Raw genomic sequence first — 17,091 nt, forward strand, 5'->3', positions numbered from 1 at the left:
CATCCAGCTCCTTGGTTTCAAGAAGAAAATCCAACAGCGCCAAGTGGGGTTATCCTTAACCACCTACTCCGTAGACAATGTTAGTAGGCCGAACCTTGTGAGAACCCAGAATCCCAGATACCTGGATGAGGTGAATGGAGATGTGGCTTATCTGTCCAATCCATCGGAGTCTTTTCAAGCCCTGGAGGTCCTTGCATCGTACTTTTCTCTTCAACTTTCACTCACAACCAATCATTGCACTATTTTTCCGTGCACTGGCACTCTCTAGTTCCTTTACGTTGATAGTGCGAACTCTGCTAAGAAACTGTAAAATCTTCCCCGGGCCACTCTTATCCCCAAAGCTTCCTGCCGAATCCACCATAGCGGAACCTAATACTCGCGATCGCGTTTACACTACTCCGTCCAGCCTTTGCTCTTTTTTTTTTCTCAATGCCGCTTTTCCTAACCGACAAGATATATCTCGTTTTCCCAGTAATCACGCTAGCTTATCAGTCTAGTCTCTAGTGTCCGCTTGTCCCCGATCCGCGGACCAATACCACCATCGTAAGACCTTAACCAGTGGACCATTGTCGTCCCCGTCGGCTGCAAAGACGGACAAATTTCCCGAAGTAGCACCCGTCAGATCGTCCCTGGAGATCTGTGCTTGGTCCCGATCGAGTGGTGAAGCTGGAACAGATGTCATTGTATATAAACTTTAGAGATCATGTTTATGTAATCTTCGTTCGGGGATCCAATGCGGCGAACAAACTGGAGCCCGATGGACCAACTAACAAGATCCCTTTCGCCCGTTCAATCCTACTCTTCCCCGATCCTAGATGGGGCTTCTGCAATACGTACTTTCCTCACCGGGAAGGCCCGGTATCCCACGCGAGTCAGTGGCTGGGGAAAAAACTGCGTTCTTGCGGGGCCAGCATTGTGACAAATACCACTCGGAGTTCCTATTGGTCCAATGATTAAGGTGCATGCCATTATTACCAACTACTGGCTATATGCGTCTGTCGTGTGCGGATTATGTAGCTCTTCAACATATAAAAAAAAGAAAGGAAAGAAGAAGAAAAAAAAAACGATTACAAGCATGAAGGTGCCACTTCTATTCGGCTCCATTAGATTAGCTCATTTTCCAACTGTTTGACGCAAGGAATTACCCACATTATATTCCGCTCCATTTGTAGACCCAATCAATTGGACCAAATCCCCAAAAAAAGACTTTTGAGTTCGAAGAGTCCAAGCATTCAAACTTCGATCTGAAGTTTCCCCTCTTGATGATCATGGCCCTAATTCTACTTCCTCTTGTGCGAAATGGGTCTTAGCCTTACAAAGTGATCCTCGAAGTCCCGCCACATCGGTTCTCCAGTGCAAAAATAATAGGTTCACGGTGCATCGTGCATGAGATTGTCGCGGTGTGCGGTGTTTGTGGGTTCCCACCGTGGCTGGCTCCCCTCTTCCCCTCAGGGCTGAGTCGATCCTACAACATAGGCTTGCAGACGTTCCTCCCAATTCAGTCTCGATAATTCCAGATGTTTCTACAATATTGTACTTTTGATTGTAAAATGCAGATCATTCATGCCGTTGGAAGATTTTGGGAATAAGTGTAAAAGAAGCAAAAATGAAATCTCAACATATACAACATACAACACAGAGTGTCAGATATGGATCTCTTCGTACTCAAGAGAGGGGAAGATGGAGCAGGTACCATGCAGACCCATATCGCCTTCTTGGTTCGTTACGTTCCTGGAAAATATATCCAAATTGCCTCCTCCTAGTATGTGTAGAACTGGAGCTGGGATTACCGGTAGCGTGCATATGTGGATATTGTAGAAAGACAGCTACTCCATTACTCTCTGTACGGAGTATCCGTACACGGGATCGAGTTCCGCTGGTCGCACAACCAGCTTCCAAATCGCCCGCCACTGATGCAAAGCACTGCACATCAACCATGTACGATCGACCTGCTGGGGAGCGGGGATACCGACGTTCGGTCCCATTCGGGGAGCGGAATCACTGCCATTTCAAGTGGAGGTTTGAGGCTTCGGGCTAAGGGCCAAAAGAGGAAGTGGATGAATGCAAAGCATGACTGTGCATAGAACACACAAATCCCGGTGCAAAAATAGATGAAGAAAAAAAAAAAAAAAAAAAGAGAATTCGCTAGGGGAACACAATTCTTCCCCGGCTGGAGCTTTAACTACGGAGTACGGAGTGTCCGGAAACCTGATCTTTGTATTTCATAATGTCCGTGCGAGATCTCGATCTAACTTTACAAAAGGCATCGACATTACTTCTTTTGTCGAGGTACACAACCTGGGTACCGTTCATGATCTGAAGATCTTGATTCTTATCTCTCTGGTTGGTCAAGACATGGCCCATCGAACAAGATTTAGGAAACATTACCGTCCCCCGGAGCCCACATCAGAGATCAGTCATGCAGAAACGCGTTTTTTTTTTTTTTTGGTCATCCACATCCCTTGCCTGGGATCTAGATAGCTGAAACATAGCATGAACGCAGGTCCACAACCAATCGGGTTCGATAAACGGACAACAGGTGGAAAGTCGATAATGCCATGCGAGCGTTTATCATGGTTTAATGTCATCCCACGCGAGAAATATACGTAGATGATATCCCTTGTGTTTCGAAATTGTCAGTCATTACTTGAGAAGCTAGAATAAACATCTGACATTGCCCCTCCTTTTACCCCTCTTAAGGGCACAAAAGTTGATGATTCTCTTTTCTCTCAAGATATATATTTCCAGATATTTTAGATATTTCAAAGATTCAAGAACTTCTAATTTAGGGGGAAATAAACCAGTTCCACCTCCTTATCTGTACAGTTTAAATGCATGTACAACAATTCTAACCGCGTGGAGAGTCTGTTTTGCAGACAGCAAGGAGGTGTGCAGGCACCTCGTATACGTACCTATTTGAAATTGCCATGTCTATTTTTTTATTATTTTTTTTTTTTGCCGGAGATATATTCTTAGGATGTGATCGTCGAACCAGAGAGAAGGGGTAATCATGTGGCAGAGGAGGGGTCTGGGTGCATTAAATCATGTATGTCGAGCGAAGATGACAATCTTAGCATCATGTCCTCCTCACTGCCTAGTAGACTAGATAAGCAGAGCTTGCAATCTTGTTATATTGCTGACCCGAAGCCCTGCGAACAGACACCCTGTGATGAGCAGCCAGGTGGCCGACCTTTCACCGCTACAATGAATTGCTCTTCCGATGGGATATCAAGATGTCACCGCCACGTTTAGTACAAGACGCTACTGCAGATAATCACCACATCTGATGACTTGAGACTGGGAAGGTTGTCTGATCGTTTAGTTTGATGCAGAGTTACGTTGTTCAGTTGTTGGGGTCTAGGCAATGTCCGCTTTGGGGGAAATTAGAGCTAGTTCAGTAAACTCTAGCTTATTCACATATTAACATGCTGTGCACGGCCACAATTTGATCAAACTGTCCAAGGCAAACAAAGAAAGGTAATGTACGAAATAAAGGGAAATCACTTTTTTATCTTGTAGTTCGCAGGGTCAAATCCAATCGGATGTCCTCGATCATACACCATCGAGGCAAACCATCATCCCAGCATGAAACATAACAATCGAGACTTGAGGAAAGCATATTAATTTTTGGGGGGGCAGGAAATTCAACCATACAGCCACTCTCCACTGTTTGTTTATACCTGTGCATCCCTGTCAGGGGGGGTCCCCTGAACTGTGCAATGAAAAACTTTTCTTCAAGTACATGTACATGCATATATGCACAGACACCCGCGCCACATTCAGGACGGTCAACAAAGATCTGTTGTCAATTGTCAACAGGACCCATGCATGTAGCACTAAACCAAGAACATCCGGGACCTCCTAGGATCGGCCCGAGGTAATACAAAAGAAAACCCGGCCTCCCCGAGCCACTCAGAGCTGCATAAACTGCATAAACGGGGCTGGTTCAAAGCTCTCAGGTGGGCTGGCTAGCTGAGCAATCTTGGTGTCATGAACAGGAAATGCGGGGATTTGAGGCCACTGCGAGCGATTGGATTTTACGCTATTGCGAGGAGGCAATGCCACCATCGCTGTCGAGCAGGCCGGCCTCCTTAGCGAGTTCGTAGAATTGGCCACCTCCCTTGATTAGCTCTGCAGGCGTGTCGAATTCAGCCACTCGCCCCTTGTCCAGAACGACGATCCGATCAGAGTCAATGATCGTGTTGATGCGGTGCGCAATCGTGATGATAGTCCGATCAGAGAAGATGCTGCTGCGCAGGGTGCGCTGCAGCAACGCATCCGTCTCCACATCAACTGCAGCCTATCGCCATTGTTAGCTGATTCTGTCATTCAAAAGCAAAGACAGAACTATCTTACAGTTGCCTCGTCCAGAACAAGGATATTGCTAGGAGTCAAAAGAGCGCGGGCGAGAGATACCAGTTGGCGCTGGCCTTGACTCAAGTTGGAGCCTGGAGTGATGTGTTAGAGGACTGGATGCCTGAGGCGATGCTTAGATGCAGCTAGTTACTTACCTCCTTCCTGGATCTGAGCATCCAGTTGTCCGTCCATTCTCGAGACATGGTCCTTCAATCTTGCGTGATCTGTTTATTGCAACCTGGTTAGTCGCTGATCACCGCGATAAAGGGAAAAGTGTTCAAGGTAGACCAACCTATAACGCTCCAAAGCTCGGTGTCATCGTGGACATGGCGAGGATCCAAGTTGTCGCGCAAAGTGCCTTCGAACATGGCGGGATCTTGAGGGATGATAGCGAGACGTCCACGAAGATCAGTCAACCCAATTGTAGACACATCGAGCCCATCAATACTGAAATTTTGTTAACCTAAAGAGTCGAGACGAAAGGTGACAGTGATATGTTCTTACTTGATGTTTCCTTCAACACCCTCGATAATCCGGAAGAGGGCCAGCGTGAGCGAACTCTTTCCGGCGCCCGTTCGGCCAACAACACCGATCTTCTCCTTCGGCTTGATGTTGAGACTAATATCCTTGAGCACAAGGTCAAGCCCAGGGCGATAGCGGGTGCTGTAGTTATTGAATTCCACCGCACCTTGAGCCGGCCAGCCGATGGCAGGGCGACGCTTGAAGATCACCTCGGGTGCCTCGCTCGGGAGATTGGCGTACTCGAGAACTCGCTCAACGGACACGATGTTAGTCTCAACCTCGACAGTCTGACGGACAATCCAGTTCAGAGACTGGGTGATCTGGAGAGCATATGACATGGCCAAACCGACCATGCCTGGCGCAAGCTTAGTGCCAGTCGCAACGGACGTAATTGCAAGCCCAGCAGATGCAAGAATGATGATTGAACCAATGAACTCAAGTCGAACGGCGAGCCAGCGGTTGGCACTGATGGATGGGAAGTAAGCCCGGAGATTAGCATCCATGCGCCATTCGTTCTCAAGAGCGAACCGATTCTCCTGTCGGTAGGCGCGGATGGTCGAGATGCCACCCAAAGATTCCTGGAAGTGAGCGTAGATCGGGCTTCGGGTAACGCTGTCCAGACGCTTCAACTCGCGGGAGGTACTCAGGTAGTACTTCTGGTAGCTAAGGTAGATATAACCCAAAGGAAGGACGAATATCAAGAAAGCCGGGGTGGTTGCTGAGATGACAATCACGGTAAACATTGCACGGGCAGAGTTTGCGAACAACATGTTAAAAGTACGAGCAAGTACCTCATCGACTCTGTAAATGTCACTGGAGAAACGGTTGAGGATGCGTCCAGATGGTGTGGTTTCAAAGAAGCTCATGGGGGAGCGGAAGATAGCAAATGCCATCCGCTCATGAAGTTTCCGAGACGCTTCGATAGAGCAGAAAATCCACAGGATCAAGTTCTGCACAATGACTAGGAGAGATGATCCCAGGCCAAGTCCCAAGTAGACACCAATGAACTTGCCAACTTGAGCATTGGTCCCATGGGCTTCGTTCCACTCAGTCCAGCGCTTCAGCCAGAAGTTGCCCACCACTTGAGCAGTCTGAGCAGCCATCATGGCAACCAAATAGACCACAACTGCCATGACATTACTATCCTTTGCGTATTGCAAGTAGACACCCCATTTCACCTTGCCTTGCTCTGAAACTTCCTGGGTCTGCTTGCTCTTGAGAACGTTCTCCTCATCTCCCAACTTGCGTCGGGGACCTTGCCAGCTCACGGTGCTTGCACGGCGCAAGGTGACGGTACTGGTCCGTCTACGAGCCTCACCACCTCCTCCTGCCCTGATGGGAATAAGGTCACCAAGTTGTTCCGCCTCCTCGCTGTCCGATGCACCACTGTTCTGAATGATGGTGGTCGTGACTGAGCTTTCGGGGCTAGCAAGGTCTTCAGAGCCACTAACAGTACCTTCGTCATCTGAGTCGACCATTGTAGAGCGAACGAGATTAGAAATCTCCCCCTTCATGGCCATCAGTTGTTCGTAGGTTCCTTCCTCGATGATGGTCTTGTCCCGCAGCAGGCCGATGAAGTCAGCCTCCTTGAGTACAGTAATTGCGTTTGTTGCAAGAATTCTGGTCTTGCCACCGAGGAGACCATTTTTGCCGAGCACTCTGTTGATGATGTGACGTCCAACATGCTGATCAACTGCCGAGAGGATGTCGTCCAGAAGATAGATATCGGCACGAGCATAGACAGCTCTGGCAAGTGTCAACCGTGCCTTCTGTCCTCCTGAAAGAGAAATGCCACGTTCACCGACTTCAGTCTGGTCACCATCAGGCAAGTTCTTGAAGTCATCGAGCAAAGCACAGGCTTCAACAGTAAGGTCATAGAATGAGGGGTCCCATCGGTGTCCAAATACAATGTTTTCTCGGACACTGGCATTCATAACCCACGGCGCTTGGGCGACGTACGCGATTCGACCGCGTACGACCACCTCTCCCTGGTTCTTCCATAGATCACCCAGCAATGACTGGAGAAGAGAAGATTTTCCAGCACCAACTCGGCCCACAATACAGCTGAGCTCTCCCTTGCGTGCACTGAGATCGATGTTTTCCAGCACAGTCTCCCCACTATGACGGTTCCAAGTAAACGTGGCATCGCGAACACGCACAGACTCGTCACCGGGGTGCGCCACGGCATCTTGGAGGATAACAGCATTAGTCTGCAGCTCCTCTGCGGTGAAATATTCAACCAATCGCGTCACGGCCACGGAAGATTCGATAATGGATGTAATGACCATAGGTAAGATAGAAAGCGGGAATGTGAGCAAGTTGAACAACGTCAAGGCGGGGAACACAATCTCGGTAGTCAAAGGTTTATCATTTGTCAACACAAAGACAGTGAATGTGGAGCAGGAAACGAGGAAAGGAGTAGACTGCCAGGTGAAGTTGGCAACAGATTGAGTGGCTCCAATTTTGCGAAGGGTGTTCAACTCGAGATCGTTTCTGATATGGCTGAGTTTGTTCATGAAAGCCGTGTTCCAGGCGTAAAGCTTGATACTCTTGATATTGTTCAGGATCTCAGTCATCAATCGGGTCCTCGAGTCCTTGTTCTTCATTTGGATGATCTGCAACTTCTTCATCATGCGAGCAATGACACCATTCAGAGGAATCATGAGAATCATAACTCCAATACCGGCAAACATGCTCGCCCCAAGAAGCTGGTAAAGGGAGATCATGCATAGGGTGATTTGGAAAGGCGCAGAGATAAGCTGAGTGCCGAACTGGGTCAAATCCGCAAGACGCTGCTGATCAACTGCCATGTGGTTGACAATATCACCGGTCGTCTTTGTCGAGCGCCCTTCGTTTGATAATTTCAGGGACTTCGCATAAATCATAGCAGTCAAGGCTGATTTGACTCTCATGCCAGTATCGAAAGCGCGCTGGAAATATTGATGAAGGAAACTGGTCTGGCACACAGAAACAACAAACATGGACAAGGCGATAGCGACACCTCTGATGATAGGCTGTGGGTCCGGGCGTCGATACGAATCAATGAAGGCAATGAGAAGTCGTAGGAGTTGGGGTTGAACAAAGGCAAGGACATCACTTCCGGATTTGATTATCGCGCCACGCACATAGGGGGCACCGAAAGCCTTGAAGAGCGCTGTCCACAGAGAGGGGTTCTTTTTTTCGAGCTGTTCATCCCATGCCTCCTTCAGGGCATTGCCCGTGGCTCGGGTGGTATCGCGACTGCGGAGATTCCAGAGGTCATCTTGGGTCAAGTAGTTTTTGTATCCATATTTCATCATCGGGGTCATCCAACCGAAGGTGAGAACCGAGAAAATATCGGCATAATTGTAGGGACACTCATCCTCGTCTCCCAGCGCATCGTAGGCGCTTTGCTTCTTGGGCACGAAATATTCAAGCACAAATTCAAAGAGTGCTAGTCCCAAGCTGATATTGAAGCAGATAAAGTAAGGAAGTTGGCCGACGTATTCCTTCCGCGCAACCAGAGACCGGAGTTTGACTGCGTATGCGATGATGAAGAAAAGCCAGTAAAATAGGACAACCCCATTGGGCTGTCTACTCCGCCAATGTTCCAAATATTGCACTGAAGTGATTACCCCCAGCGAAATGATGGTCAGGACGGAGGACCAGAAGCGAAAATCGGACCAGAAGCGTTTGGGGTCTGATTCAACTTGGATCGCAGCTTGAAGGGCGGTAACGACGATAAGAGCGGCGAGAACGGCCTATGATGACCAAAATAACAGTCAGTAAATCATCAAGGATGTCCGTGGGTGTCCGAGGGCGTCCAGTATGTACTAACCAACTTGGTGTAGAAGTGCCAATTCTTCGATACGGGCTGCGGAATTCGCTTCCTCAGTAACAACCACAACGCACCCAGTCCGCTCAGCGTACCCCAGACAGCCACTACTGCCACAACCGCGTCAAGAAAGCATGGCGTCAGATCGAACCTCAATGAGCTGACAGGGCCCCAGCCCTCGCTATCTGTACAGAAGGGCTGCCGCCGGGAATCAAGTGCCGATCCAAGGGAATGCAAGAGGTGCCCCGGGCGGGACGCCTCTAGGACCACCTGGGATTGGCCATCCAGCATTTTTCTTACTGACTTCGTCCCAGTATGCCTTTCCGTGCACAAGCAAGAAAAGATACAAGGTTGGAGAACTGCCTCAAAGAAAGGACGGGGGTTGGTGCAAGTGCTCTAGCCTGCTTACAAAAGCAAGCACGGGCAGCTCCACTTTACAATGGAGAAATCCCGAGTTCGGGGCTACTTACCACCTGGGCATATTCATTCCTACGAATGAAGTCGGACTTATTATACATCATACATGTACATATGGAGGCAGGGTTTTCTATATTTGCATGAAATTTGCGTAACATGAATTAACTAGTTACATAACTACCTACAACATGTAACTAACTAGCTATGTCTTCTTATCACCTCATTTCCCGAATACGAATTTTCCAAGACATTCCCACGTGACCGATAACGACGTAATCCTCGGGGATAAGGGGACTAAGACCGGTGCGGCTATTTCGGCTTATCGGCGTTGTATTCCACTTTGGAAGATTGATGGCTTTTAGCGCTGTTTGTAATGCTACTCACCCTCCAAAAAAATATCAAAAACAATGTCTTTGCTATATATTGTATACAAGAATAGCTGAACTTTTATGCAGCCTTGTGATGTCCTTTTTGGGTGTTCTTTTAAATGTCTTTTTTGGTGACTGTTAGATGTCTTTCTAGACATATGTGAATACGGTAAAAGCATAATCTGTGCAGAGGAATTTTCTATGTATAATCAAGGATAAGGAAAAGGATGTAATAATGTAGGGTAACTCCATATTCTTTCATTCGAAAAATCCCCAATTTGAAAAAAATTATAGCATAATATATTTCTTTGTTGGTGCTATACAAAAACTTCGGATTTCAAACTTTCCCCTTAGTAAATTCCTCAATGATCTTCGTTATTTCTTCATTTCCCGAGGTACGCGCATATTCAGCTGCACTACCCCAGCTCCCTCTTATATATGGATCTGCCCCATGTTCTAACAACCACTTGACCCGCTCAACTGCCCCTGCCATCGCCGCATACACAATCGCATACTGCGGGACCATGTGTCGTGACTCTTCTCTCTGATTAACCTCAGCCCCACGATCGACCAGTAGTGCCATTACTGGAATCCTGCTGGTATCATGATTCGAACGAGCCCCCGCAGCATAGTGTAGTGGAACACCGTTTTGAATCCTAGCACCCGCATCTAGAATCATACGCACAGCCTCAACATCTCCACGAACTGCGGCTGCCTCGAGTGTAGCACATGAGGAAGTATCTGGCTCACCACGCCTATCATGGGTGGTTTTCTGCACACCAAGATTGGGATTGGCTCCATGGTCGATGAACCAACGAAGAAGAGGGAGGCTCGTGACGGTCCGAGGAAGCAGGGTACAGCCATAGTAACCTGGGGTGTTGGGAGTCCACCCATGCTGGGTTAAGAGTTCAAATAGGGCAATTTGGTATTCCAAGGTTACAAAGAAGATATTGCTTGGAGTTTCACGAACGATTGGTGCGCCACTAGCGAGGAGATAACGGGCAACCTCAATATTACCAGAGCGTAGAGCACGTGTGAGACCATGGTGAAGAAAAGCAGGCGTGAGATTCTTAGATGAGACAATGGACTGAACAACGGAGAGGGGGCCACGCTGGCAGGCGGATTCAAAGGGTCGGAAGAAGGCGGGGACTAGGCCAATCGACTCGGGATTTTCACCGATGAACATATAATCAGCAGGCTCTAGTCTGGGCAGATCATCATATTTGGACCCCATTGTCCCTGATTGAGGCTGCATTTGCTGTCGTAAAGGAGTGCCACTGTTGTTGCTAATGTTTGGTTGTCGTTTAGCAGCCATCATCTGCATTCGACGTCCGTATGCATTTAGCATCAGCTGCTGTTGACGCTGCTGTTGTGAAGACATGTTGCCCACAGCGATAGTAAATTCTAGTCTTCTATATATTGGAGTATGTCTATGTTGAGAAATCGACGAAGGCGGGTTTTCAAAGCGACGCATGGGCCTTGTAATGCTAGTCATGTGATAGCCTAAACCAATAAATCTTGAAACATCGACCTTCCAATAGAACATTACCTACATGTGGGTATGAGTTTGGGGGATGTACGTGCCTTGAGGGTCAACCAATTCGTTAACAATCCTTCGTTCTGAATCGTTCTGAATCGTTCTGGACGTTCGCCGTTCTACCCGGCTCTGTGAAGAGTCCCGCGTGGTGCCGTTGCCAAGCGTGGATACGGATACGATAGGATCAGCAAGGTCACTAGTGATGGATTGGTTTACTAGGCAATGTAGGGCTTTTCCCGTGCCGTATAAAGTAGCCAAGAGGCAAAAGCCAAATATAGATGAGCGCATACCATCTTGTAATTATAGCCAATTTTGCGCTAGGTTTTGTCAAACACTTCCTACCACTATAAACCATAGATTGAACATGCAATAGCCCAATAAAAGACTATACACTAGGTGCCCAGGTTACATGATATTGCAATATTTCTGTATGTTGGAACTGAAAAGACAAAAAAGACACGTTCAAAATGGGAAATCGTTATTATCGAACAAGCCCATCATTTGCTGATGGAAAGAAACCCAGCGTCCAAGCCACTGTTCTTGTGCCCAGTTGTTTCCTTCAGCATGGTTTTGCTCAATAGCTTCCTCAATCGACCGGACAGATGACGTCAAAAAATTGGCTTCCTCTGTGTGACCAGTCAAATCTGTCGCGTGTGGGTGTAGCCCAAGAGCGCTCAAATGCGCGTCCACCTCGCTTCGGAGTTGTAATTGCTCCTCTTCCATCGGCGAGGACGGCAATCCTAGCTCGATATAGCGGAATGCTACGCTATACAATACTCCAAAGAGATAATGGTATTTGGCAATTGCATTGGAGTGTTGGCAGGCGCACTCGATAGATTTGAGGAAGGCGTACATTCGACTTAAATCCTCCTTGTCCCGTGTTTCGATGGTATGGCAGAATATAACAGTGAAAGGAATAAACGGCGTAAACAAAATGGTCCTGCAAGCACAAATATCAGTACAGAATACAAAGAAGTTTATGCCTGACATTATTCGAGCCCAAGTTCTATCCACACATACCAGTTGACATACGTCGATAGAAGTAATGACGAAGCTTGCAGTCCAAAGCCGCGGATAAAAGCCTGATGGGATTCAAGTGCACATCTAGCAGAGGTAATGCATTCTAGGCTGAAGGTTGTCCCGGAATTGGGGTCTGGGGGCATAGCGCGGTAGATTAGAGTTAACATCGAAAGGCGTATGACTTCGTCAGATGCAGAGATAACGTGGATCTGCTTTTGTTCACATTCGTCCCCGGTTGATTGAGCCCAGAGTTGCTACGTTGTTAAATGCATTGGTCAGCTAATGTCTCCCATTGAGAATGAACGAAAACAGGCGGGCAAACATTTGTATCATGCGCTTGTGCACAATATCCATGGAGCTCTTGTGATAGTTCTAGTGCTCGGTGAGTCCGCGTATCTTCGGTCACACGAAGGGCATTGGCCGAGTAAAGCTGCTCGTAAATCCTGCCAGCCAAGCCAGCTAGCATCACCATCTGTTGGACATAGCAAATGGCATGGCACTCTGATGATTCCAGACCTTCGAGCGACAGAACTGTAATATCATAGTTCTTTATAATAGAAGAACGCCCGAGTCGGACAGATAAAGACTTCTCAAAGAAATAGACCGCCCAGAAGAGCAATCGCCTCTGACCTGGCTCATGCGAAAGCTCATCTGAACTATCCGAGTGAGTGTGGAATCCAAGGGAATGTGAGCACTGGTATGCTGTCCCGACCAAGACCCAGGCTAGAGATGTATTAGATACGCTGATAGCATAGACAATCTATAGTTCATATGTCAGCACAAAGGGAAAATCTGGGGTGACAGATATCAACGTACACCTAGAATAAGAGCCAGAACCATGTCGTAGCTAGGTTTGATATAGAGAGTAAGCTTTGAAAGCGCCGTCTCCAGATTCGTTTGACACATAGAGACCAGTTTATTGTGCTCATCGTATGCCTCAGCGTCATTCGGCCCGATAACTGTGTCAGAGGCCAGACCTGCATATTATGTTAGTTTGACTTGATGTCTCCGAGAAATCGACGTGCTCACAACTCAAAGTTGCGTTCACAATGATAAACTCTGCATTGGAGTAATCAGAAGAAAAGTAAACTTTCAAACATAGATCTGACAGACTTCGTGGGCTGAGTAAATGACATAACACACGGAATATGAAGCATTTTCTATCTGCACACAAGAAATTAGTCTGAGGCGATAAACAAATGGTGGTGAAGAGTACCTTCGGCTTCTCGCAAGAGTTGGATAGCGGCTCTCAATGGGGGCATGTCATGCTGCTCATACTCTGAGGGGGTCGTCGCATGTACTAAGGGGAAAAGCTTTGATGAGAAACGATGGTCGTTCGATGCGGTTCGTATGTGGTGTAGTGTGTCTAGTAGTTTTCCAATGTCCTGGTTACTTTGCCCCAGTGGTTGACTTGAGCCGACGACGTAGTGCGCAAAATCAATAGCAAACGTGGAATGAGCTTTCAGTGAAGATTGCCCTTCATCTAGCATTGTATGGTTTGTGATTTCATTTAGAGGCGCCCCGACTCGATTGTTGGACGATTGGGCGTTAATAGCGAGTCCCTCCGCAGTAGTCAAGCTCACAGGCGTGCTTTGCAATGGCATCTCTTCTGATGCAGATAAATTGTTCAAGTCATCTTGTTGATTGAGAGAAATACCCGTCGATCTCACTGAATTGAGTGTGATAAGCGATTCGACGAGACTATTTAGTCGGCTGAGCTTTTTGTCAATAAGATCAATCTTCTCTTCGCTAAATAGAAGAATGGAATTAGCATACGACACTACATCATTCGATCTATCTGGGCTTACTACTGGGATGATATCAAAACTCGTGGCCGCTTCTGTCTGGTAGCACGGTTGGATGCCTTGCAGTCTGATCCCGCGCATTGGCAATTCGAACATGGGAACGTCCTATCACAACGTATCTGGTACTTTAGGTTAGAAAATGCGATATACGATAGACATAGTAGATAATTTCCTAACCTTTCGTTGGTGACATCGATCACACTTGAAAGTTAGCTTGCATATCAACTTCTATTCAAATGCTTGGAGCCCCTACTGCTCGTCCAGAATGTAGGGAAATATTATCCTCGGAGTGTTCAGACATATTTCACAGTTTGAAAAGTAAAAGCAAAACTATGCGTAAGTCAAAATCGAGAAAGGTTGTGAATAAACAATGTGTCTGTCGGAGCCCGCGGAGCCCGCCTCCGCCTCCTGTTGTCTTGGAAGTATCGAAAGGCAGGCAAAATTAAAAATTATCCCAGGGGAAATCCGGTACGTATAGATGCATATAGAACACATAAATTTTACTCTAGTCACTGCTCAACTCAAGTACTCAGTCTAAGTTAATCTAGCGACAATAAATCAGCAGTCAGTCGTGCTGATAATTAGGATATTCTTATTATCTTATTCTACTGCGTATTCGAGATCATTCAGACTAAAATCTTACTAGGAAGACAGAACTGTGAATAGAGATCCTTTATTTTTGGTGCTAATGAAATACTGTTTATCATCAAAAACAGACAGAACTGTCAACAAACCAATGCGAAAAGCATGAACCTTTCAGTGATAGGAAGTTGCATTTATACCATTGCTCACAATCCTATTGTATATCTAAGCCCAAGCAAACAAGCTTTGTTGTCATTGTCTGCAGCAGGAACTTTACATGCAGCTCTTTCAACGTGTTAGCTTAGTCCCTATCATATAATTATCCCTCGGAGTATCAGTGGCACTAGGAGCACACTTAGCTCTTTACCCCCACAGAGTCTTCTCCCACCACCTCTTCTTAGCATTACCATATTGCTGCAGTCAAGAAATGCTAACCGCCTATGGCGGTTGATAAACATTGGCATATTCTATGATCCCCGAGTTTAGCAAACCTCTGGCCGCACCTATCCTGACAGGGGTATCATACTCTTTCCTAATAAAACTTTCACCAGTTACAACCGATATACAAGCCCCGAACTAGCATTGAATGCGGTTGCTGTATTCTCCCACATCGCAATCTCCGGCTCCACTTGGATTATTAACCCTTGGCCAGGTCGAAGGTGCTTAGAGTGAGATTGGAAATCTCACATCTGCCATACTAGGTGATTCTTCGTCATCCTCGGAATGTGATGCAAGGAAAAAGAGAGGTTTAATGGGATCCGTTGGAGACACCACAGCCACATGGTCGTCCTTCAACGAGAGGTTGAAGTTCGTTTCAGATAAAATCGATACCAATGATTCCAAAGCCACTAGCGACAGCCTGGAGGATCTCATTACTGACGATTCCACTGTTTCGACAACAACCTACTCACCGTCAAGTACTGCTACCACTATTGGATACTCCGCCACTGGGTCAATAGCCGCAGTTCCTAGGTTCATCTCAACAAGTGATACTCAAATACTATGTCCTTCCGATACCCACGAAAGGTTAAGCCCTATGAGAATAGTCTCTCTGAGCAGTGCCAGCATTGGAGTGGTGGCCACGATCGAGAATTTTGCCTTAGTCTCGACGGATATTCCCAATCTTCCACCAGCTGAGAGTTGTGAAATTGCTACAAGTAAGGGAGTCGCAAGTCCAACACAGCCTGCCTTCGAGACAAGTGTTTGTAGCGATCAAGATGAGAGACTGAGTATCGGTTCGTTGATTGCATATGATGCCCAGGAAGCTTCTCCTCCTTACAGCAACTACGTCAAGAGCTTGGCACCAACTTGGATTGACCAGCTTGGGTCAGTATCTGCACAATGGTTCGAATATCCATCATTTGGTCACTCAGCTGTGGGGGTGAAGGGTATTTATGGATGCACATCAGTGATCATAGCGTCTGAGAAGGGTGTGTATATCTCACACATTTGGGAGAGCCCTGTGTTCGTTGACCAAGCTTTCAATCCAACTGATGACAACTTCTTCACAATAAATGCGTTCAATTCCCTCCGAGATGGAACCGTATATGCACAAAGTGTAACTGGTCTGATTGGGACTGACCAGAATCCCGGTGTCTTGAATGCAATCTACGCACCCAAAGTCTTCGTTCTTACGCCCTTCACTACAGATTGGGATCGACGGAAGTTTGGAATTTCTACCACGCTCAGATATCAAGCGCGTGCCCAAGAGCTTGCGCAAAAGATAGCAAACATTGTTCTTGGCTCCGGCGGAGAAGGTATCATCCTGGGTTATACACGTACGAGTCGGCAGGCATCGAGTCAGGAGCCAGGCATTGCAGGAAGAGTCATTTTGGAGATTGACCCTTCTTACACATGGCTTACTACACCCTACGACTTGAAATCTGCAGGCCTCCAAATTGGTCGTTGGTGTCTGTGGGTAGAGGATCAGTTGATTACTTACCAAGACTTCTGGCTTCCTCATATTACAGCTTCTGGGGGCTCCTCCCGACGGGACATTGGGTAATGAGACGTTGATTACGCCAACTCATTCAAGAGGTACTCCTATTGTTGATATTTTCCATCGCTTTTCAGTGACCAGATCATGACTTTCTCAACTCTCCAATTTCGATTCACATTCCACCATGCATCTGAAGGTCTCCGTTTAGACTACCTCCCAAGACTTACTATTTTTGATTTTCTGGCCGTGGTACCTATGATATCAATATTTATTTCCGAGAGCCCTTCGTCAGGTTCTGTCTCATCGACACTTAATACTAGGAACCGGGAACATTCAAATTGGAGAGACTTCTTGGATAGATTACTATTGTTGATCCAGACTATGCACTATTAACAGATTACATTGAAAGGACTACAACATGGGTAGATCATTGTACAACATACAAAGTAGACATCATATAATCATATCCAAACAATGCATATATCGTAAAATCGGAAATAGTTGCAAGTCTTTGCCCACGTCTATCTACATCGATCATTCTTCGCATATCATACCCAAACTGTGTATTACTCTTCAATTTAAAGCATTAAATCCAGTCATCATCTTTAAATCAAACAATAAGAACACAAAACTCGCTCGAGATGCTCACTTAACCGTTATCTTTTCGGTACTAACATCATTGCCTTTGTAGGAAGAGAGACGGTAGTAGTAGATGCCGACACAACAAGGCT

At 46.8% G+C, this 17,091-nt stretch overlaps 4 protein-coding genes across 4 annotated transcripts; 1 reads left to right on the forward strand and 3 right to left on the reverse strand.

Annotated features, from left to right (window-relative positions):
- Positions 1-4,042: 4,042 nt before the first annotated feature.
- Positions 4,043-8,983, reverse strand: PEX2_073280 (ATP-binding cassette glutathione S-conjugate transporter YCF1; the record flags this gene model as incomplete). The annotated part of the gene is made up of 6 exons (XM_016744598.1): positions 4,043-4,300; positions 4,357-4,448; positions 4,512-4,580; positions 4,649-4,803; positions 4,861-8,618; positions 8,696-8,983. The coding sequence occupies 6 exons, from the start codon at positions 8,981-8,983 to the stop codon at positions 4,043-4,045; spliced, it is 4,620 nt and encodes a 1,539-aa protein (XP_016600569.1).
- An 831-nt stretch (positions 8,984-9,814) lies between these two features.
- Positions 9,815-10,858, reverse strand: PEX2_073290 (ankyrin repeat domain-containing protein; the record flags this gene model as incomplete). The annotated part of the gene is made up of 1 exon (XM_016744599.1): positions 9,815-10,858. The coding sequence occupies one exon, from the start codon at positions 10,856-10,858 to the stop codon at positions 9,815-9,817; it is 1,044 nt and encodes a 347-aa protein (XP_016600570.1).
- A 618-nt stretch (positions 10,859-11,476) lies between these two features.
- On the reverse strand, positions 11,477-13,524 carry PEX2_073300 (fungal specific transcription factor domain-containing protein; the record flags this gene model as incomplete). The annotated part of the gene is made up of 6 exons (XM_016744600.1): positions 11,477-11,954; positions 12,035-12,288; positions 12,357-12,794; positions 12,851-13,011; positions 13,064-13,093; positions 13,251-13,524. The coding sequence occupies 6 exons, from the start codon at positions 13,522-13,524 to the stop codon at positions 11,477-11,479; spliced, it is 1,635 nt and encodes a 544-aa protein (XP_016600571.1).
- Positions 13,525-15,172: 1,648 nt separating this feature from the next.
- PEX2_073310 (uncharacterized protein) lies at positions 15,173-16,426 on the forward strand (the record flags this gene model as incomplete). Its single annotated transcript, XM_016744601.1, has 1 exon — positions 15,173-16,426. The coding sequence occupies one exon, from the start codon at positions 15,173-15,175 to the stop codon at positions 16,424-16,426; it is 1,254 nt and encodes a 417-aa protein (XP_016600572.1).
- Between the last annotated feature and the right edge of the window lie 665 nt (positions 16,427-17,091).

This window comes from Penicillium expansum (assembly GCF_000769745.1).
Source record: "Penicillium expansum strain MD-8 chromosome Unknown contig254, whole genome shotgun sequence".
NCBI lineage: Eukaryota > Fungi > Ascomycota > Eurotiomycetes > Eurotiales > Aspergillaceae > Penicillium > Penicillium expansum.